Below are 25,893 nucleotides of genomic sequence, written 5' to 3'. Positions count from 1 at the left end.
AACAATTCTAGCACAAACAACGACACACAAACATGAACAATAAAATAAACATTTTCAATGCATCGTGTTATTATTCCTAATATAATTGTATTTGGCATCTAACTTGTCTTTATTTTACATTAAAGCTACTCAAAGTGCTGAACAGAGCAATTAAATAACAAAAACTATACTCTATTCTATCAGGATTAATAAAATAGAACAATGATAATGTATGTATTGACTGTCAATAAGAATTTCATCTTAAACTACCTGTTTTTTGTATTTAAAAAAACACAATGGAAAGTGGTCCTCTTTAGAACATAATATGAATTTTAGCTATTAAATAATTAAATTATTCACTAAGACAATGCTTTTCAATTATTTTATGTTAAGCAGCCATCTGCTTCCCAGCCCAAGAAGAAGAAAACATTTTGCGCACTCTCGAACGCGACTATAAAATAATTATTTGTATATGAAACTGTTATGTATTCTTGTTAGCATTAAAGAAAAAAAAATAGATCAACTTAGAACAAAGAATAACTTTATTTACATTGTTTTTTATCTGTAACAGAAAATATCTAAAATAAAAACGTTAATCAAAAAATATTTGACAAAAATTAAAAAAGTAATCAAATCCTTAGTATAAACATTTTTGACCAACTTGAACAATTTGTCCCTAAAAAAAATTTAAATTAAAAATCGGAATAAATAATAATACATTCATATTGCTTACCAACATTAATTCAGGAGCACAAAATATGACAGCTTTAACCTACAAAATTGATAAAACAATTTGTGGTGATTTTATTATTTTTATTAAAATGACAAAGTTAGGATTAATGAATACAATGAGCACGTTTTGTAATGCACCTTGACTTTTTTAACATGTAAATAAAGTATATTTGGCTGGATTTGTTGAATTCTTTTACTTTTTGGTGTTAAGCTTGCAAATGGCACTTAAAACACTGTCAACAAATTCGCAAAATGCAGTGTCATTGAAAAAGATAAGCCTCAAAACACTGTACATTTTCCCGCTACTTTGTAAAAAAGCTGCCACTAAATCAGGCGTTTTAGGTCGCAACGTTGTTTAAAAAGACTGTAAAGCCCTACAGGAATTTATTACATATTTCATTAGAGTTTTTTAGTAGTCAAACAACAAAAATATTTTGCATACATTGCTTTTAGCAACTTTATTGCATTAAATAGGAGTGCAACGATTCGTTGACATGGTCGACAAATATCGACAATTATTGTCGACAATAGTTGGTAAAGTCATCACTCGTGTTTTTCCACCAGGACGTGAGTCAGAGTGGCCAAAAAACATGAAAAGTGTGGGAACATTTCACCCTAATATTGTGAAAGACATAAATACCTTTTTCTTTGGTAAAGCGGATCTTCTTTTTATGAAACTACATCCGCGATACAGGATCATTTAAAGCAGGGTAAGTTGAGATCGCATCGGGAGGATGCGATCTCAACTTGGTAAGATAGTTAGCTTGTCACTTTGATAGCTAGCTAATCAGTGTGAGACGAAGTTGTGTGAAAAAAAAAAAGACCTAATTATCGTTTTAGACAAAGGCCGCTTGCTAAACTATGTCTAAGACCCTGTCTATATTAACTACTTAAATGAGTAACTATTTAGCCTAAACTCCGTGTCAGCCGGAGTTTAGGCTGACACGGTAAGTGCGGTGTCTATTTCTTGAATGTCCGGCTCTTAGCTCGGTATGGACTCATTGATTGTTTATAAACTGAGTTCGGAGCGAAAGTCACGTCAGAAAGAACGCGCCACAGCCAGCTTCATAACAACCGGTTTCCACTCCTTAGCTTGTAGAAACACAGTTGTCAAACTCGCCAACACCTGGAAATGATATGTGACAATAAAGTACCTAATATTTTCTCACTAAATGTAATTGATTTTTACAATTTTGACAGAAAAAATGTATGTACTGCTTGAAATTGGATACCTTTTAAACTGTAATAGTATCCAATTCTCTCTAGGCTGCTGTCAGTCGTAACGACTATGGATACTGCGCCAGTCCAGGGGTCAAGTTTAAACTCAGCGACAACGCCTGATGTGGGAGAGGCAAAGATGGCAACATTAACTGCAGATGTAGCTGGAAGGCGCAACTGCAGGAGTGCTTGTCTTCCGCTTGGTTCCTTTCTTCATTGGCTGTGGCATGGATCTTTTTCAGTCTTCAGCTGTTTGTGAAGGACACTGCGCCATTTGCTGCGGTCAGCCGCTACATCTTCCCAATGTTCAGTGTTTATGTCCAGGGCTTTCATGTCCAGCTTGCAGACATCTTTGAAGCGCAGTTTCGGCCGGCCAACAGATCTCTTGCCAGAGGCAAGTTCGCCATACAGGATGTCATTTTGGATACGTCCATCCTCCATACGGCACACGTGGCTGAGCCAACGCAGCCTGCGTTGTCTGAGCAGCGTGAACATGGTAAGAAGACCAGCGCGTTGGAGGACTTGGGCATTCGTCACCTTGTCACTACAATGGATGCCAAGGATGCGGCGAAGGTAGCGCATGTGGAAGGTGTTCAGTTTGCGCTCCTGTTTGGAGTATGTTGTCCATGTTTCGCTGCCGTAGAGAAGAGTGCTGACAATGCAGGCATTGTACACTGTCATCTTGGTAGGAGTTGTCAGCTTCCGGTTCTCCCAGACGCGGGTTGTGAGGCGCCCTATGGTTGTGGCAGCTTTGCTGTACAGTACGTTTGTTGATCTCACCATCAAGGGACAGATTGTCACTGATGGTGGATCCCAGGTTAGTGAATTGGTGTACGATTTCGAGTTGGTGCTTATCGATTGTGATGGCTGGTGGAGTGTCCACTTCCTGACTCAGCACATTGGTCTTGTTTAGGCTGATGGAAAGTCCAAAGTCTTTGCAGGCCTGGGAGAATCTGTCCAAAAGGCACTGTAGTTCTTGTTCAGTCTGCGAAATTACGGCGGCATCATCAGCAAAGATGATTGTCTCACGGACTTTGGTCCTTCCTTTAAGACGGGCTAGGTTGAAAAGTCGGCCGTCAGATCTTGTACGTAGATATAACCCTTCTGTTGCAGTCCCAAAAGAATGTTTGATGAGCAGGGCAAAGAAGATGCCGAAAAGGGTAGGAGCAAGGACGTAACCTTGCTTGACTCCGCTCTTAATCTCAAATGGGTTGAATATGCTACCCTCGTACTGGATGGTTGCCTTCATGTTGTCATGGAAAAATCTGATGAGACTATGGAGCTTTGGAGGACATCCAATCTTGGGTAGGATGCTGTACATATCCTTCATTGACCTGACCAAGGCTTTTGACCTGATTAGCAGAGAAGGGCTCTCCAGCATCCTTCAGCATTAGTATCCAATATTGCAACAAATATTACAGTATATTATCATATTTTCCAAGGATGTTTTTGTCTAAATAAAAATACTTATATTTACAGCAAACTACCCATCAAATTAATAAAAATTACAATAAATACTAGGTTGTTCTTTACAGCATATTACTGTAAATTGAAAAAAACTACTACTGTTTTTTGCCTCAAAATTCCGTTGACTGAGCAGCCAGTTTTTGACTGTAAAATCTACGGTTGTTGTTTTTAATGGTTTATTACTGTAAATGGTAAAACAATACATTTGTTTTTACGGTATAAAATCTGGCAGCTAAGTTGCCAGAATAAAAAAGGAACTTGTACTGTTGTAAAAACCAATGTAAATTTAATATTACAATTCTGGCAACTAACATTAACAACCGACATATACATTATTCACTGTTACAAGTGTTCCTCAGATGGCAGCCATCACTGCGATGAAAACAAGTTTGACATCCCTTCCTTAAGAGAAGGTAACGCGCAATTCCAGCTATTTTTGATACACCACATCTCAGACGGCAACATAGCAATATTGATTGACGGTTTTGGATAAGGCCTGGAAGAATGGCAGCCTGGTGGAATATGCTTGTCAACGAGTATGTTGTGCCAGAAGAATGGCAAGAGAACTTTCAAATGTCCATGTCATCTGTGATTCTACTTTGTGAAAAACTGTGTATTTGTCAAAGGGGAGACAACGAGAATGCGGGCATCTGTGGAAGTCATAAAAAAGGTAGCATGTGCTTTGTATTACTTGGCCGACACGGGAAGACTTTGGAAAACAACGAACGCATTTGAACTGGCAGGGCAGACTGTATCCATGGAGGTTTTGTAATCGTTTGTTACATTTTGTAACAACTCCACCTCGTCGCCGGTCCAGACAAAGAAATACCTCTTCTTGGTTACACTCACAGCACATTTTCGGTATCTTCGCACGACAAGTTGTAGATCAGAAATCCAAATAAACATCTTGTTTGTATCTCTTCAATGTTTATATACCGGGTACACTAAGGATACCCTTTCAGGTCAGAGGTGACTATGGCGTATTATATGCGCATCTGCCATTTTACGTGCATGCCCACGAGTTTACGTTACGATGGCATTGTGTGCGTGTGGACAGGGATAAGGACAGGTGGGTTATACCCTGTGTAACCTTAGCCGTCTTAGTGTAGAGCAGTCCTGGGCAATTATCTTGACTCGGGGGGCTAACTTCAGAGAATAAAATGTCTGGGGCCGGTATATCTATTCTTAGGAACACTAATACAAAACCTCACAATAATGTCTGGTTGAATGCTAAAAACGTTGACAGACCGCCTTAAAAAATGGAATGGAAATTATATATTTTTTTACTGAATAAGACACCCACAATGTACAGTACATGAAAATAAAGAATGTGGGATTTACAATATTGATTATGAAGGATAAAACACTGAATATTGACGACATATGAACGTCACACCCCCTCTCGATCGAAATATTTTACAATCAAGCGAAACGCAACAAAAATCAAACAAACACATGAATTGCGAAGTGTAAAAATTAAACCCCACCAACCATCTGATACATCTGATATATCACTGAGCTTTAGAAATCTGTTGTAATAATTTCCTTCCACATCCGTCCCTGACACCCACATTTCAGGCTGGCCACTCTAGAAACACTCTGTGGAAACGCTACCCACCCACACTGCTTGGTGCCTCGTCTGAGCTGCTGTGATTTAGATGACCATAGTAGCTAATATATCATGCAAAAGTGCAGATTCCAACCATTGAAATACTTTGTTTAATTCAAGACTTACGGTCATTTGAAAACATTATTGCACATCATAATGGCAGCAACAGTTTTGATTTTAAAGATCTAAAAAAATTATTTGGGAATGTCCGGCGGGCCAGACTGAAAAGCTTAACGGGTCTTAATTTGCCCAGAACTGATACAAAGGCAACCTAAATCAATTAAAGTAATTTTAATTTGTTTGAGAATTTGCAGTGCAATGAAGAAAGGCAGATGTCAAACGCACGCAGACGCTAATGCACACGCCCCCCCACACACACACACACACACACACACACACACACACACACACACACACACACACACACACACAAAACATTAGGCACCAATGCACCAATATCATAAAACAATGAACATACAATGTATTGGATAGCTAAATTAAGAAGTCAATGATACAATTTGATCTATTGGGTCTATGAGATTGCTAAAAATGTTAACCACTAATAATTAATTTACCAGTGTGCAGCTTCTCAAACACATCATCACAAAAGGCTTGTTTGTTTTTGAGAACTTTAGTTTGTGTCTGTGTTTATTGCTGCTGTTTCACCTGTCCTTTTGTATTTTTTTACATGAAAAAATTAAACATTGTTTTTTAGCACTTGCCTGTGTTTGCTTTTGAATCGACAAACGTTTGAATAGGTAGTTGTTTTTATTTCTGTTGCAGCCAAATGAGGAGCATAGTTACAGTGTAAATACATATTTCTGAAGGAATTAGTCATCTTGGTTGTAGTAAGCATGTGTCTAGAAATAACTCAAGTTGATGGCTAAATTAGAGCCACTGAATTTGTGTATTAGTCGACTAATCAATCAAAAACATGGTGAGTTGCAGCTCTAGTACCAAGTGTATCAAATTGGCTTTGCTCCATCCTTTGATTTTCATGCATGTGGCAAGTTTGGACACCCCTGGTCTACTTTGATCAATCTAGTGGTGGCCCTGAAGTGGTAATGTTCTGACAGTCACAAAGCAAATCAGATGGACTTTTGGACGTCATCTGCAATGTTTCACCTGCCAGATTGGGCGCTTTGATGTGCAGCACTTTTCTTAAAACGCTGCAGGAAAGGAGATCCTGTCAGAATAAGATAATGCAGCATATACAAATGTGCCCCGGAATCACCCCCACCTAGATGCAACAAAGTCCAAACAATGCTCTCCTCTGGGCTACATGTGTGACCTTTATTTGATCTCATTGCATATTATCACCGCTTCCTCTGCAATCTTATTGATTATTGTTATCAGTAATTACACACTTTCTCATGCAGGCCCGCCTAATGTTGTGGCCTGCATGATCTAATTGTCAGAATTTCTGCCTTTACAAAGATAAAAAAGCTTGCTTTTGATTGACACTTTCTATAACAGCGCTATACATTTATTAGGGGGTTGTAGTTGCACTGCATCATATTGCGAGCAGTTTGAGTTTGTCACATTCCGGTTACCTCATTTAGCTATGAGTAGAGTCACATTTTGAGGAAGAGCTCTCAGTATGATGCAGAGTGATGCTACAACATTTGTAATTTTAAAAAGCTCATAAATTTTTGTAAATTTTTTTAGAAGATCTAAAATAGTGTAATATTATTAAGACTGAACAAAGGGATTGTTAGCATTGATAATAATGTAGTTTTAGTGCGAATGGGTGAGCTGGAACTATCCATTTTCTACCACACAGCATAATGACAATAATAAAAATAAACATATAAACAACTAAAATAATAATCATAATAATGATGATGAATGAATAATATTGTTGTGTGGATAGCATTCATTTAATATTTCCATCGCAGGGCATTTGAGCAAATCTCATAACAGGCACATTCCATGAAAATAAAGAAGGTTGGATATACAATATTAACTATGAACGATAAAACAGTGAATATTGACAACATATGAACGTCACACCCCCTCTCAACCGACATATTATACAAGTGAAACACAAACAAAAATGCAACAAACCCAGTGAAATATGGTTACCTCATTTAACTACTAGGCCTACTCAGTGGCCTAGTGGTTAGAGTGTCTACCCTGAGATCAGTCGGTTGTGAGTTCAAACCCGGCCAAGTCATACCAACGACTAAAAAAAAAATGGGACCCATTCCCTCTCTGCTCGGCACTAAGCATCAAGGGTTGGAATTGGGGGTTAAATCACCAAAAATGATTCCCGGGCGCGGCACTGCTGCTGCCCACTGCTCCCCTCACCTTCCAGGGGGTGATCAAGGGGATGGGTCAAATGCAGAGGACAAATTTCACCACACCTAGTGTGTGTGGGTGTGACAATCATTGGTACTTTAACTTTTAATTTAAACTTTAGAGTCAAATTTTGAGGAACAGCTCTCAATATAATGCAAAGTGACGCTACAATATGTGAAATTTTAAAAAGCTCAAGAATTTTTGAACATTTTTTTTACGATATCTAAAATTGTGTACAATTATTAAGACGGAACAAAGGGATTGTTAACATTCATAATAATGTGTTTTTTACCGTATATTTGTGAGCTGTAACTGGTAGCTTGTCAATCACACAACAGAATGATAATAACATAGATAAACATGAAAACAACTAAAACAATAATAATAATGATGAATGAATGGTATTGTTGTGTGGATAGTATTCATTTAATATTTTCATCGCAGGGCATTTGAGCAAACCTCATAACAAGCAAATTCTTTATATTTATTTTTTGTGATTGCTTACCTGTGGGATCAAAATGACAGTTGTATCCACTTTTGGCTTTTTCCCTGACATACAAATCCTTTTCAACCCATATTCAGTTGAATGCACTACAAAGAACATATATTTGATGTTCAAACTCATAAACTTTTTTTTTTTTTTGCAAATAAAAATTAACTTAGAATTTCATGGCTGCAACAGGTGCCAAAGTAGTTGGGAAAGGGCATGTTCACCACTTTTGGGAAGCTTTTTTTTTATAACCAATCATGGCACCCACCTGTTCCCAATTAGCATGCACACCTGTGAGATCAGCATTCCTCAAATTTATCAGTATTTATTGCCACCTGTCCCAACTTCTTTGTCACATGTTGCTGGCATCAAATTCTAAAGTTAATGAGTATTTGCAAAAAACAAAATATTCATTATAGTTTGAACATCAAAAATGTTGTCTTTGTAGCATATTCAACTGAATATGGGTTGAAAATTATTTGCCATTCATTGTATTCCGTCTATATTTACATCTAACACAATTTCCCTACTCATATGGAAAAAGGGTTTGTAGAATAAGTGTTTTTGGCTTAGTTTTTATGCTGTTTGCCATTCATTGAACTCATGCCTTCTACCTCGAAAAGCAGATGCGTTCACCATTTAATCACTAGGGCTGGGCGATAAAACTATTTCAAAATATATAGCAATAGACGTGTAATAGATATTAAAAAAAATACTGCTTTCAATAAAAAATGAAATGTTTTTTTTTTCTTTTTTGTCGGAAGAAACCGGAAGTTGCAAAGCAAGGTTGGTTGTATAAACAAAGGCACTAGCTCTCTGGTAAGTGAGCAACGCAGGCACGTGCCAGCAACTTGTGGATTCCTGGTTCGGTGCCCAGCTGTCGCCATCCTTGAGCAAGACAATTTACCCTTGCTCCTGATGGGACTTGATTAGGGCCATGAATGGCAGTTTCCGCCATCAGTGTGCGAATGTGTGTGGGAATGGGTGAATGTGGAAATAGTGTCCAAGCGCTTTGATTAGTTTGAAGGTACAAAAGTGTGATAAAAGTCTAACCTAATTAAATTTTTTCCATAGGTGATCATTGATCAGTGGGAGTAACACACTGACAGCCAATCAGAAAACATTATTAATGATCACGTTTGGTTGCGTCAACTTGTTGTCGGCTGAATCTTGAGTAAGAAGAGAAACTAATAAGAAATTGTCGATCAAACGTTATTTTTATTATGTTTTTCAACGGGACAGTATTCATAGCAATGGGGTCTGTAAATGATGCAAGGCACTCGTCCCCACCAAGACCCGCAATACCACACCACTTCAGCCAGGCTCACCCTTTGGAGCACAGCCATAACACTAAACCTGCAGAAAATAGTTATTCTCAGGTTTCTCTATGTTTACATTTTTATACTTTGCAAAAAGTGTTCCTTATGTTTTCCTTAAATTTGCACCTTCATATTAAGAAGTTATTGTTAAAGGCAAACTGCACTTTTTTATTTTATTTTTGCCTATCGTTCACAATCATTAGGAAAGATATGACGACGGATGGATTTTTTTTAATGCATGCTAAATATTAAAAAAATGTAAATTAAAGCCAACAGGAGTTCCACTATATTGCTCATCAAATCCAATACAAAGCCATTCAAAAAGTGCCAAAAATACTTAATTTACATTTTGTGACTTGATTTTTAACCAAGTATTAGTGATATTGTTATTGTAAGCGCTATTGCAGACAAAGTATTTGTAGCGTCGCCGTGATCACTCCCCCGAGTGGTCTGTTGAACATAAACCATGCATCTCACCTGCACAGAAGAAGTCTGAGTAGGTATTCTGACATGTTGGTACACTTTGACAGCCATTTAGGACCCGAAACTGGCGAGAAAAACACGAAAAGATGCTTCCACCCCCCCACCCCCTTCTTGTGAGGATTATGAGTCATTCTTCACCTAAATGGGAATATATATGAACATCTTAGCAGTCACCATCCTAATGACAGCAGACGTTTCATTGTAAGACAATGATGTCTTATGTTTGTTGGATCTCATGAAGTCTGCAGTGAGTAATAATCAGTGATGAAGAAACATAAATCAATCATTATGATGCGTTTTTTTAATTAATGCGCTGCGTATGCTTACAATTATCGAAATTCGTAAATATTAAATGTTATTATAAATTTACCCGTTACTACATAACATATATACTTACATCATGTATATAAAACCTCAATGGAGGTAATTAGATGTTTTTTTAAAGGCTTTGGTTTTTTTTTGCGCGGCTACCGAAGGCTCCTTTGTAAGCGGACTTTTGATTGCATTTATTTAATATTTAGAATGCAAAAATTAAAATGAAAAAAATCCGTCTGTCGTCATGTCTCATAATGATTGTGAACAAAAAAAGGTGCAGTTCCCTTTAAATGTTCAATGTGATTTTAGAATTGTGTTTCATTGATTGTTTGAGGGTTTTCCATAGTTGTGTTGACATTTCCTTTTCTTTCTGCTTTATCATCAGAGGAAGTTTACATTTTAAATCAAAATGTTTACATTTAAGATATTTTTTCTTCTGGTCCTTGTTTTCGATAGGTCGTAACAAAATATTATCAATAATTATTGATATTGAATGATTTAAAACACTTACATAATGATACAGTTTTCAGCTATATCGCCCAGCACTAGCAGTAACAATAAGTTATGCAAACACACAGATGTAAAATACTTAAACACTTGATATTTGCTACTTCCTGTGTTGTACATTCATCTGACTCATTTCACTTGGCAAAATGGAAAATAAAAAAAACCCTAGATAATCCCGCACATCTATATTTTAAACACACTCGAGCCCACTGGAAATACTTTACTATCATTGGAAATTTAAAGCATTAATAGCGTGATACACACACATATATATATATATATATATATATATATATATATATATATATATATATATATATATATATATATATATACACACATATATATATATATATACACACATATATATATATATATATATATATATATGAAACATATTTTTTTCATCGAGTACATAAATCAAAATTCAGGAAGAGATTCATATCTGGATGTAGATTATACAACTGGTCTAAGTAATGACCGCAACAGTCACATGCTTGAATTTAACAAGATTAGAGATTGTATATTAAATTTCAAAATCTCACGTTCCACACACACACACACACACACACACACACACACACACACACACACACACACACACACACACACACACACACACACACACACACACACACACACACACACACGACAAAGAATGCCTACCTCGCATCATCCTCTCGTCCACTTGTCTCAGACGTTTGTCCCACTTTCACAAACTCACTTTTCCTCTCACTTTGTCTTGCTGCTGACATGCACCACCTCTTCCTACAAATTTTTGGAGGTTTTACTAGGTTGTGTACACCCCGGCAACCTTACATCTGTGCATGTGTGTGTCACATTTGTCAGTGTGAGGGTGCAAAGACAAAAACACAAAAAATGGGGACCGTCCCCCAATCGTTTAGAAAAGGGACTTTTTCCCTCAAACCTTTGTTGTCGTCCTTGACACCCTCACACTGCACCACAGAAATTATTTTAGTGTGAGCTTTCACTCAGATTGATGGTTGTGGAAAAAATGGTGGGGCAGAAAAAAATGCCTGCCAGGTGGAACAATACTGTTTTGTTTTTTTAACATGTACGTTTTTATACATCACACATGTCATGGGAATTGGTTATCCACTGAAATGTTTGCTCTGGTTTTCTTTTTCTTTCTCAGTTATCGTACAGGCAAACAATACGGGTAACAAACCAGTCAGTTTGATTCCGTGGAATTAAGTGCTCAAATATGAATAAGCTTTGTGCTTTTTTTAATTGAGTACAATTGCAAAAAATATGCCACCATGGGGCCAAAAATAATTGTGAGTGAAAGTCCTTTAAGAGAGATGGTGAAAAACATGATTTAATTGAAGAAAGTACTTGTACTTGAGTATATGTAAATGGGAAACGAGTACCACTGATGATTTTATGGTAAATTTAGGGCAACTAAACTGCCAGGTTTTTGAGTAAAATCTTGCGGACATGCCATCAATGATCGTGCATCTTGAAAGATGTCAGTATTCATTATGTGTTACATTCAGTAACCACCTTTTGACGGGACAAATAAATTGACACTTCGGGTTAAATTTGGCCCAGATGCCCCACTTTGAGCATCACTGTTTAAAAAGAATACTAAAATTGTTTGTTTCTGTATACTGAAATTGTTTACCATTGTATTGTAATTGAAAGTTAAATAACTTTTACTTATCTAAAAAAACATGGTAAATAAACAAAACAATTACAAGAACTCTCATTTCTGTAAGCAAAATTCTAATTTAAATAAAATATTGAAAATCTTTAAGAGCATTTTTTTCCAAGTTGTCTTTTTTTTTGCCATTATAGCATTCTTGCTTGTTTGATCTGGTTTGAAGCTGAAATATTACCAGGGATCATTTGACTTCGTAATAATATTGTTTCCTCTTAATTTGTTTTACTTTGCAGAACTTTAATATTTTTTCCTGTGTGTGTAAACTAGCGCCTGCTCTCCGCTCACCAAGACAAAGATTGTGAATGAATGAAAAAAACAGCTCACTGCATTAGGTTAATTCTATTGTTAAATAAATGTCCGTTTGAACTTTTGATTTTTGTAATTATTGAGTATCGGCCAAGGCCTATACCCTCAAAATGTTTCCCAAGGTGCAAGTATAGAGTTTGTTATTAGCGTACTGACTGCTTCCACTGCAGTGCACACAAATACGCTGTTTCCTTAAACACTTTTGATTGGCCACGAGGCAAAGGACGCGAGGCTCAACAATTCTTTTTGCTGACCATTACTGTCACTCAACGGCGGGCCGTGCGTTTCTACCTAGGCCTTTAGTGATGTCCTACTTAGTCCGACTTCAACTCTCAAAATACCATAATGTATGTCACCACATGGACACAGCTGGAAATACCATACAGAAACACACTTGCACATTACTGTAAAACAAATTAAACAATTTAAAGAAATTAAATTTGTAGCACCCATCCGACGCCATATAAACTAGTGGTGCCGTCGTTGTCGGTTGATCCGTGTGAAAGTGGCAAGCAAACCCTTTCGCCGCCGGTGTTGTGCCAAAATGTGATTGCCTGCCAAAAATGTATTTCCTTCACGGGAGCGCGCATCGCTCGCTAAACCTGCATTGCTTGGCTTCGTCTGTCCACAGCGGATTACTGGGTGTAAGGCAAACACTTTATCTTCATGGTTGTTGTACCGCTGAATTTTCTGCGGATTTCTATGGCTCATATGGTTCAGGTGCCACTTCCCGTTTTTGCAAGTTGTGATTGGATACTCATTTGGGACTCCCAAGTGAGTATCCAATCAGCGTTAGACCAGCAAGAAGGCCTTACTGACAACAACTCATGATCTGATTGGCTATTGCAATTGTCTATAACCTGCATGTGTCTGTTCACTTACTGTGCAAAGACACCCGCATTGTTGATTCTGAAGGCTACTGGCAGATTTGGTACAGCAAGGCAACATAAACTAGTTGAATTCTGATCGGACACAAACTCCAAACTAAAAACAACAGCATTGGAAGAAGCGTAATATGACATGAAGAGAATATGAATAATTGTATATAATTAGGGAAATTTCATCAAAAATGACTTTTATCTTTAATTGCGATCATGATTTCTGCTTATGTTAGGCCAGCAGAGAAGGCCTTGTTGGCCCTAATAGCCCACCACTGCTGTCACTCATATACAATTGACGGCTTGCCAATCACACTGAATAAAACCTTGAAGTCGGTTCAATGTCAAATAATTATGCAGCCCTACTATAAAACCGTTTAGTTATTTGTTCAGCAAGGATTAGATGCTTCCTTCATAAACTTTGCGGGTTTTTTGAAGGACGCATGAAAACATATGGATTATGTACACAATAACACTCCATAAATAACAAAAATAATTCAATATGCAGCTGCACTGACATCCTACGATATAAATAACACTTTTTTTTTCTTATCATTTGCACCACCTGACACCGTCGACGGTGTTGGTTTGGGTAGCGTATTTTGATGACACAACCAGGTGGGGGTTGTGGCGGAGAGCGAAAAGTTGGCAAAACCCCTCGTAGATGCTATCTCCGTGTTGTATTCATCCAGCGGCAAAGCTCTTGTTGTGTACATGAGTTGAAGCGCAGGTGCAACACATGGCACACGCTGCGTTGTTGTGTCTATTGGCTTAACTCCAACGACAACACGATGTGCGTGTTTGTCGTTATTTTCTGTCAATCTCTCAACAGGTGCAATTGATAGTTTCCCTACCTAGGACGTTAACCACATTGCATGCAAAAATATCTAGCACAAGCACCAGCAAAGTCCTTACCACACACACACACACACACACACACACACATACACACCACACACACACACACACACACACACACACACACACACACACACACACACACACACACACGCACACACACACACACACACACAGTCGCACTTACTCAAATGAGTCTTCTTGGACATGGCTTCTCCTGAGGATGACAAACATGCACAGTTAAAAACTTTGCGACCCCTAAAATTGTTAAGTTACACTTGCAGTGCTTCTCAGAATTGTTATAAGTAAACCTCTGCACAACAATGTATCCTTGTAAAATAAAAATAATAAAAAACAAAGAAATATAAACTTACAAGAAAAAATTACTTAAATGACATCGTAGAGATTTAAAATGAATCGATTTGCCTGTGAGTCAAAAACATTGTTTTTCCTTATTCTTATACCTTTTTTGACAAATTTGAACATTTGATACTGAAAAATAAAATGAAATCAACTCAAGGAGTAATCGTACATTCACACTGATTTGCAACATTAACTCAGGAGCACAATTTATAAAACATTTTAACCTACAATACAAAAATGAATAAAACAATGTGTGCTATGTTTTTTTTCTATTACAATGAGGAATTCCGGATTAATGGCTACAATGAGCATATTTTGTAGTGCCAAGCTTTTCAAATACTGCGTGATACTGATAATGCAAGTTCTGTGGGGTCACACATACCTGGCGCAGTGCGATACCCTGGCATCGCACTGCGCCCACACATTGAGAAGAAGTACAGTAGCTCCATAGACATACAGTGAGGTCCAGAAGTATTGTGAGGTCCAGCAATTTTCCAAGTTCTATCACTTAGAAATTAGGGAGGGATCTGAAATGTTCATCATGGATGTATTTCCACTGTTAAAGACATAATCCAAAAATAAAAATCCGGAAATCACATTGGATGATTTTTTTAATGATTTATTTGTATGTTACTGGGGTTTATAAGTATTGGCACACATCAGTGTTAATATTTAACGCAGAAGCCTTTGTTTGCAATTACAGATGTCAAAGGTTTCCTATAGTTCTTCAGCAGGTTTGCACACACGACAAAAGGGATTTTGGCCCACTCCTCCACACAAATCTTCTCTAGATACGTCAGGTTTCAGGGTTGTCGCCGAGTAACACGAAGTTTCAGCTCCCTCCAAATATTTTCTATTGGATTTTGGTCTGTATACTGGCTAGGCCACTCCAGAACCTTGATATGCTTTGTATGGAGCCACTCCTTGGTTATCCTGGTTGTGTGCTTCGGGTCATTGTCATGTTGGAAGACGCAGCCACGACCCATCTTCAATGCACTGACTGAGGAAAGGAGGTTTTTGGCCAAAATCTCACAATACATGGCCCCGTTCATCCCCTCCTTAAATCAGTGCAGTCCTCCTGTCCCCTTTGCTGAAAAGCACCCGCAAAGCATGATGTTTCCAACATCATGCTTCACTGTAGGGATGGTGTTCTTGGGATGATACTCATCCTTCTTTTTCCTCCAAACCCGACGAGTGGAGTTTATACCTAAAAGTTCTATTTTAGTCTCATTTGACCACATGAGTTTCTCCCATGACTCCTCTGGATAATCCAGATGGCAATTGGCGAACTTCAGACCGCTGGGACATGGGATGGCTTAAGCAGGGGAACCTTCCGTGCAATGCATGATTTTAAACCACTATACGGATAGTGGCCTTGGAAAGAGTGGTCCTAGCTTTTTCAGGTCATTCACCAGCTCCTGTCGTGTAGTTCTGGGCTGATTCCTCACTTTTCTTATCATGAGTGATGCCCCACGAGGAGAGATCTTACATGGAGCCCCAGTCCGAGGTAGATCAGCAGTCATGTTTAGCCTATTTCATTTTCTAACAATTGCTGCAACAGTTGATCTAATCACACCAAGCTGCTTCCCAATTGTCCCATAGCCTTTTCCAGCTTTGTGGACTTCTACGATTTTGTCTGTGGTCTCTTTTGACAGCTCTTTGGTCTTGCTCATGGTAGCACTTGGGCCTTGACTGACTGTGGGCTGCACAGGTGACTTTGATGAACTCAAAGGGATGGTGGGTGAGTGATTAGTTGTGGGGTAAAGGTGGACTTTTTAAGGTAGACTTGCAGCTCTTTGAGAGTCCTAATTCTTGCTGATTCTCATGCAAATACTTGTAAACCCCAGTAACATACAAATAAATCATTAAAAAAAAATCATACCATGTGATTTCCGGATTTTTCTTTTTAGATTATGTCTCTAACAATGGAAATAGATCTATGATGAACATTTCAGACCTCTCCCTAAATTCTAAGTGGGAGAACTTGCAAAATTGCAGGGTATATAAATACTTGTGGACCTCATTGTATGTTCTGGACTATAGAGCGCACTTAAAAACCTTTTTTTCCCTCAAAACTCAACAGTGACCCTTATAACCCGGTGCGCCTAATTTACGGAATATTACTGGTTTTGCTTAACGACATTGAAGCAATTTTATTCTGTGTAATAACAAGTGTGACCAGTAGATGACAGTCAAACATAAGTTATATGTGTAGACTGCAATATGATTGCAATAGAACTCAGGTAAGCAACACTAACATTTTATATGTTGCATTGAAAATCTAGAACATTACACACGGAGCTAAAAAATCCATCAAAATGTTTTTGTACGACTTTGGTAAGCTACGATGGAGTGTCGGCGCATTAAACATATACATATTATTATGGAGTGTGTATAAGGTACGACAAATTATCTGTCGTTTTGTTTCGCAATATTATGCAAAAGCAACTTGTCTTACCTTCTGGTACCTGCTGATCTGTATTTGGGATGTGCATAAATCCTGAAAAATAACGCTTGTCTGCATTTGTAGTCCGTGCTGACACCGTAGTTGGTAAGCTTCTTCTTTTTCTCTATCTTCTTGTGATGTGACATTCATCCTCCGCTGTTGCCATTTCTAATATAAAGTAGTCTAAAGTTCTTACTCATATCTGCCATGAAAGCGCTAAAACATACCGGTGTAGTGAGTTTACATTATTCACCCAAGGAACTTTAGTTATTAGTTTCACGGGACACATTTCCTGTGTTGTTGTTTCCGGATGAGAAGATGCTGCTCCATTATTTATTTAAGTGAACTCTCACTGTCCTTAAAACAGTTAGATCCATCTCTTTACAATTCTTCCACTCCCATCCTTGCACGCTACAGAGTACAACAAAGATGACGGAGAAAAGACGCTGCCCAAGGTGAGGTAAATAAAACCGCCCACAAAACGGCACATCCGGAATCGACTGTCAGAAAGTGGCTTGAATATGGTCTGTAAAACATGAGCTTTGCAACATTTTGACCAAAGAACCACCATTACATGTAGACCAGTGGTCCCCAACCACCGGGCCGCAGACCGGTATCGGACCACGGACCGATTGGTACCGGGCCGCACAAGAAATAAAAAAAAAATAATAATAATCATTAAATCAACTTTAAAAACACAGTATATACACTATATATCACTATAGAACAATACAGTCTTCAGTGATACAGTCCGTAAGCACACATTATTGTATTTCTTTATGAAAAAAATAAATAAAACAAAATAAAACATTAAAAAAATAAAAAACCCCGGTCCTTGGGACAAATTTTCAAGCGTTGACCGGTCTTCAGCTACAAAAAGGTTGGGGACCACTGATGTTGACCACAAGGAAGTGTATTACATTTAGAAAAAATATATATGTATTATGACTCCTTTAATGCGCCCTTTAATGTCCCTTATATGTGAAAAAAGATCGAAAATAGACCATTCATCTGCAATGCGCCTTATAATCCGGTGCGCCCTTTGATCCGGAAAATATGGTACGTTAGCACTGCAGACCAAAGTTTCCCTAATCAGATTTTTTCGGGATTTGATTTTTTCCTGTTGGCTGTTTACACTGCAAGTAAAATGTGATATTTATCGAACTCCAGTGTGAAAGCACAGTAGGACCCAATGTGGCCTCGATGCAACTTGCATTTGCAGTTAGATGAATTGAAAAGAAAAAGATTTTGTCGCATTCTGTTAATGAGCAAGGAAGGCGCAGCAACCACTACTACCAATTAATAGTCACCTTAAAAATGTGTGTTTTTGGTGTAAAAATAAATTAAAGTAATATAACTTGTGGAATAATATATACACTATAGCAGGCCTGGGCAATTATTTTGACTCGGGTGGCCACATTTAGAGACAAAAATGGGCCGGTATATCTATTTTTAGGAACACTAATACAAAACTTTACAATAATGTCTGATTAAATGCCAATAATGTTATGACAGACCACCTTAAAAATGGAATGGAATTTTTTTTTTTTTTTTTAAAGAATGAGACACCCAGAATGTACATGAAAATAAAGAATGTGGGATTTGCAATATTAACTATTAAAGATAAAACACTGAATATTGACGACATGGTTGACAACATGACGATGTGGCGCAGTTGGGAGAGTGGCTGTGCGCAATCCGAGGGTCCCTGATTCAATCCCCACCTAGTACCAACCTCGTCACGTCCGTTGTGTCCTGACCAAGAAACTTCACCTTTGCATATTTTTTTTGTCCTGTCCAGCTTCTCAGGCAAATCATATAGTTGATATAGTTGCCCATATCGGCTGTTCAGATTTACTTTACAAAAGAGAAGTGTAAGAGACTTCTCTTGTTGCCTTATTTGAATTTGACTTTATTAAATGTATCTATATTATCATTTGGTACAGCCGGGCCGGAGCAGGAGGGGATAGAATGAGAAAAAAAGGAAGACAGAGGGGGAAATTGTGGGGATAAGAGGGGGATTAAACAGAGACAAAAACAACAACAGCAAACACAACAATAACAACAAAAACAACAACAATAGAACAACACCAGCACATACGATATGTACAAATATGATCGTAAAAGTGATAGCAAAGAAAGAGTTAGTGAAATAAATAGTAATATAGAAATGACAATGAGCATTTTTACAGTAGAACTGGAACAATACAAATACCAATAGAAAAAGTGCTATTAATTATGAACAATACCAATAGTTTACCTCTATTATCAACAAAACAGTTGATCAAATGCAACAATACGTATACAAAATGATAACTACAAAGATTTAAAAAAAAAAAAAGAATACTAAAAGATGGAGGGGAAGAGAGAGAGGCAACCTATATTAATCTTGTAGATTGTTATAGTAACAATAGGTTAAGCTTTGTCAGTATGCCATGTGTTACCCAGTTTACCCTAGGGCAACAACATTGATATATGTTTGATGAAATGTGATTATGTGCATGAGTGTATGTATATATATGTTCTTGTATATGAACAGAATGTGTACAGTAAATGTATATATGTATGTTTGTACAGTGAATGTATATGTACAGTATGTGTATGTTTGTACCGTGAATGTGCATGTAGATGGACAAACTTGGAATATGTAGGTATGTACTGTATTTGTGTATGTATGTGGGAGCGTAGGTACCTATGTACAGTATGTACGTTTGTATGTATGAATAACGGTGTGTGTGTGTGTGTGTGAGTATATGTGTGTTTGTATGTACAATATATTTGACTCCCAGTGTGCGTGGCAGCCAGAGTACGGCCCCAGCCGCCCAGAGAGCCCAACCCAAACAGCAGGTGTGGCGCCCGGGGAACCAGGGACCACCGGCCCCACGCAGCCAGGCCGCCCAGCGACGGGAACCCCAGAGCGTGTCCCACCGCGCCGCCCGGAAGAGCCAGCAGCAGGCCGCAGACAGACGCGCCCGGCAGAGGACAGGGCACGAGGGAAACAGCGGACGGCCGGACCCCAAGCCAGCGAGAGACAACCCCCCCACCCGGGCAGAAAGACGGGATGCCCCGGCCGGGGGGACCCAGAGACTCCCCGCAGCCGGACGGGAAGACCGCACCCGCCCCACCAGCACCCGAGCCCTCACAACACCACCCCACCCCCGGGGAGCACGGCGCGGTTCACAACAGGCCACTCCACCCAAGTCGGCCGCTACAGGGCCACCCAGCGCAGGGCGGCGGGAACCACCCACCCCACCCACAGGGACCCCAACGATGGAGATGGAACAACCAGCAACCGCCCTGTCGAAGTCCCCCCTGGATGGAGGGGGGAAAAACAAAACAAAACAAATCTAAACAAACACAAAACAAAAACAAAAGAAACAACAACAACAACAACAAAAAATCATAATTAATACGATCAAAAAATGTATAAATAAATAAATTAATGACATTTAAAAAAAAAATTTTTTTTTTAAAATAACAATTAAATTATATATATATATATACACACATATACACATTATACACACACACATACATACATGCATCTATGCAATACATATATGTATATATACACATACATACACATATACACATAAATACACACACACACACACACATACATATATACACACACACATACATACACACATACATATATACATACACACACACATATATATATATATATATATATATATACACACATACATGCACATACACATATGTATATACATATATACATACATACACACACATATATACATATATACATACATACATATATATACAGTGGGGCAAAGCAGTTTTTTAGTCAGCCACCGATTGTGCAAGTTCTCCCGCTTAAAATAATGAAAGAGGTTTGTAATTTTCATCATAGGTACACTTCAACTCTGAGAAACAAAATGTGGAAAAAAAAAATCAAGAAATTCACATTGTAGGTATTGTAAAGAATTTATTTGTAAATTATGGGGGAAAATAAGTATTTGGTCAACTATTCAAAGCTCTCACTGATGGAAGGAGGTTTCGGCTCAAAATCTCACGATACGTGGCCCCATTCCTTCTTTCCTTAACACGGATCAATCGTCCTGTCCCCTTAGCAGAAAAACAGCCCCAAAGCATGATGTTTCCACCCCCATGCTTCACAGTAGGTGTGGTGTTCTTGGGATGCAACTCAGTATTCTTCTTCCTCCAAACACGATGAGTTGAGTTTATACCAAAAAGTTATATTTTGGTTTCATCTGACTACATGACATTCTCCCAATCCTCTGCTGTGTCATCCATGTATCCATTTTGGTATAAACTCAACTTGTCTATTTTGGAGGAAGAAGAATACTGAGTATCATCATAAGAACACTGTACCTACTGTGAAGCATGGGGGTGGAAATACTTTACTATCATTGGAAATTTAAAGCATTAATAGCGTGATACACACACATATATATATATATATATATATATATATATATATATATATATATATATATATATATATATATATATATATATATATATATATATATATATATATATATACACACATATATATATATATATATACCCACATATATATATATATATATATATATATATATATATATATATATATATATATATATATATATATATATATATATATATATATATATATATATATATATATATATTAGGGCTGGGCAACGATTAAAAATTTTAATCAAAGTTAATTGCACTATTTCTCCGATTAATCGCGATTAACTGCATTGTATACGCAAAACCCTATAATGAATTCAAAAGTAGTGTGTAGTGCACCTTTATTGGAATATTCTCCCACATGAACAAAAGCGCCAAAACATTTGTTGTGCAAACACAATTTAAATCAGTCCTTGTTAAACAGTAGCAGTTAAATAGCATATTTTATGAAAATCAACTCAAAAAATGTAAATACAAACATTTAAGCTTATTGCCACTGCCAGGGTATTTAAGTTATCCTGTTTGTTATGGAAAATAAATATAATCTACATACAAATCTCTGAGCCACAATCATAACATCTGAACAGGCAATTTCTGAGGTAACAGCAGAAACATTTTTTTTTATCAGGGATCTTATGTTTAAAAAACCTATATTATAGGTCGTGGAATGTTTTATGGAATTTTTGATCAAATTATCCGTAGTAGCAATATTAATAATGTTGTGTTTATTTTGCATAGTGCACTTAAAATAATTATGACCATATCTAGGAATTGATATGATGGGAATTTTCCGATTGTTTGCTTGGTGCTTTGATAAACTGAACGCATATACATGGTACTATTTGTGATTTTATGAGCCAGGGGAAAAAAGAACTACCCTACCCAGCATGCAACAGGAGTGACGAGCATGCGCGGTAGCCCGGTATAGGTTGTGTGTCGCCATGACGGCATCTTGTATGTTGTGATATGCACGCTCTGAAAGCAAACGTTAAGAACTCAGCCAACACTCCTCGTCTGCATTATTGATAAATAGACAGACAACACATATACTCCGCTGCTTCACAGGCCGCTGGATGTAGCCGGCAAAGTATTCCCATGCTAGCTAGCCGGTCTAGCAAGCACGCGTCATTCAGTCCAAAACGGCCCGATCTATCCACATCCAGAATTGTCTGGCGGTCGTAAGTGATCCCAGAGTGACCACGCTGTGAGCCAGCCATGAAATTTGCAGAATTGTCCGGTATTTTTGCCAAATATTCCATCTTTACCAAGAGCCCCTCCACGCCGAAGTACATCCGGGAGATGCCATCTTGTTAAGAAAAGGCGTTAACAAAATAAAAGCATGTAAACAACATACGCAAATGTGCGATAAAATAATTGTCGGCATAAATAGATTGATGAGTTAACACGTAATTAACGCATTAATTTGCCCACCCCTAATATATATATATATATATATATATATATATATATATATATATATATATATATATACACTGTGTGTATATATATATACACTGTGTATATATATATATATATATATATATATATATGCAAATATCTTGTCTTTGTAGTGCATTCAATTGAATATGGGTTGAAAAGGATTTGCAAATCATTATATTCGGTTTACATTTACATCTACCACAATATCCCACAATTTGTAGAGTATATATATATATATATATATACACAGTGTATATATATATATATATATATATACACAGTATATATATATATATATATACACAGTGTATATATATATATATATATGTATATATATATATATATATATATATATATATATATATATATATATATATATATATATATATATATATATATATATATACTCTACAAATTGTGGGATATTGTGTTAGATGTAAATATAAACCGAATTTAATGATTTGCAAATCCTTTTCAACCCATATTCAATTGAATGCACTACAAAGACAAGATATTTGATGTTCAAACTCATAAACTCAATTTTTTTTTTGCAAATAATAATTAACTTACAATTTCATGGCTACAACACGTGCCAAAGTAGTTGGGAAAGGGCATGTTCACCACTGTTACATCACCTTTTCTTTTAACAACACTCAATAAACATTTGGGAACTGAGGAAACTAATTGTTGTGGAATCCTTTCCCATTCTTGTTTTATGTAGAGCTTCAGTCATTCAACAGTCCGGGGTCTCCGTTGTCGTATTTTACGCTTCATAATGCGCCACAAATTTTCGATGGGAGACAAGTCTGGACTGCAGGTGGGCCAGGAAAGTACCCGCACTCTTTTTTTACGAAGCCACGCTGTTGTAACACTTATCTTGCTGAAATAAGCAGGGGCGTCCATGATAACGTTGCTTGGATGACAACATGTGTTGCTCCAAAACCTGTATGGCATGAATGAGGTCTTCACAGATATGTAAGTTACCCATGCCTTGGGCACTAATACACCCATATACCTTCACAGATGCTGGCTTTTGAACTTTGCGCCTAAAACAATCCGAATGGTTATTTTCCTCTTTGTAATGACTTTCGCAAATTAAATGAGATATCACTGTGTGATGTTTATCCCATGCCCAGAGTAGATGAGCTGATAGAGCGGCTCGGTCCCGCTCGGTTCATCAGCACCCTGGACCTAACAAAGGGCTATTGGCAGGTGCCATTGACGGAAAGGGCGACAACGCAAAACGGCTTTCTCCACACCACAGGGGCTATTCCAATACACCGTCTTGCCGTTCGGGATCCACGGGGCCCCGGCAACATTCCAGAGGATGATAGACCGAGTTCTACGGCCCCACCAGGAATACGCAGCCGCCTACCTAGACGATATTGTGAATCACAGCACCAGCTGGTTTCTTCATCTCCATCATCTCGATGCGGTTCTAGGAGCCCTTAAGACGTGCCGGATTGACCGTCAACGCTAAGAAGTGCCGAGTGGATCTGACTGAGACTGATTGTCTTGGCTACACAATCGGAAGAGGCTGCGTGAAACCCCAGGCCCGCAAAGTGGATCGCATCAGGGAATGGCCCCGCCCCTTGACAAAAAAGCAAGTAAAATCATTTATTGGCCTGGTATCATATTATCAAACATCTATTAAAAATGTCTCTACGATTGAAACCGCTTTATGAACTGACAAGGTACAAACTGCCCCATCATGTCATCTGGACGGCTGAGGCCGAGACTGCCTTCCAGAGGTTGAAGAAAGCCCTGTGTGAAAAAACGGTGTTGAAAGCCCCTGACTTCAGCTAGCCGTTCATCCTCCACACTGAAGCCTCAGGCACGGGCATTGCAGCCGTGCTCGCCCAGCTCTTGGACGGAGAAGAGCACCCAGTGACATTCATTAGTAGGAAGCTCCAGAGCCATGAGCGAAACTATGCCACAGTGGAAAAAGAGTGCTTGGGAGTCAAATGGGCCATATACTAACCTCCGCTACCATCCTATGGGGTAGGACCTTCATCTTGGTAACAGACCACGCCCCCTTGAAGTGGATGTCCACATATAAGGATCGAAACGAACGTGTCACACGCTGGTTCCTGGAACTACAGAATTACCAATTCACCATGGAATATCGGCCTGGGAAGGCAATTCCACATGCAGACGCCATGTCTCGGCTCTACGAAGAGGACAAAGAAGCTCCCGGACCGACCGGCGAACTTAGGGGGGGTGGATATGTGGAGTCGTACTCAAGCACCGCCTGACAGGTAAGCACCTCACAAGGGAGGAGCCGGGGGATGGAGGCAGGGTGGAACACAAAAGACAACGCCCCGACCTTGGCCACATCATCGAGGGGCGGTACATTCCCCTGTACCTCCTCAATCAGCCTGAAGTGCCACCAGCTGTGCGACCAGGTGGGGTTCAGCTACAAACAGTTCTTAACTCTGCCTCATTCAGGTCTGGCTCTCCTCTGTGTCAAGGCAGGTACATCAGGCGGTAAGTGAGACATCCACTATTTCCCCATTAATGACATTATTAGGGACATTTTTTCTGATATTATATTTTCTCTTGTTTGATAGGCAATTAACTACGGCGAGTAAAGAAGTGTGCTGTGTGCAGGATTGAGAGCCCCGGATGGGAGATATTTATGTTTGTTAATGGACACTTAAAGTTGATTATTCCACACCCTGCCCTTCCTACAAAAACTCGTGCAATAAATGCCCTTTCCGGCTTTTTGCAAACACCCTCCTATGTCTTGGTGAGAATCCGGGTACCACAATATATATATACATACATACATACATATATTTACATACACATATATACATACACACACACACACACACATATATATATATATAAATATATATATATATATATATATATATATATATATATATATATATATATATATATATATATATATATGTATATATATATATATATATATGTGTGTGTGTGAATGTTTATATATATATATATATATATATATATATATATATATATATAACATTCACACACACACAAACTTTAAAAGATTTTGTGGTATATAAAAATA

The 25,893-nt window shown here is 38.1% G+C and overlaps 1 protein-coding gene across 3 annotated transcripts in view; it reads right to left on the bottom strand.

Annotated features, from left to right (window-relative positions):
* rorc (RAR-related orphan receptor C) overlaps positions 1–25,893 on the bottom strand; it is an 82,255-nt gene that overhangs the window by 31,551 nt on the left and 24,811 nt on the right. For 2 of the 3 annotated variants that reach the window (XM_061881943.1, XM_061881944.1), the window contains one exon: positions 14,334–14,363. In XM_061881943.1, the coding sequence (XP_061737927.1) occupies positions 14,334–14,363 (30 nt within the window). Of the gene's footprint in view, positions 1–11,086; positions 11,328–14,333; positions 14,364–25,893 lie in introns of those variants that run through there. The other variant, XM_061881945.1, reaches the window with a different exon arrangement.

The sequence above is a fragment of the Nerophis ophidion genome, linkage group LG21 (genome assembly GCF_033978795.1).
Source record: "Nerophis ophidion isolate RoL-2023_Sa linkage group LG21, RoL_Noph_v1.0, whole genome shotgun sequence".
Taxonomy (NCBI): Eukaryota; Metazoa; Chordata; class Actinopteri; order Syngnathiformes; family Syngnathidae; genus Nerophis; species Nerophis ophidion.
This window is presented reverse-complemented; position numbering and strand designations above follow the sequence as displayed.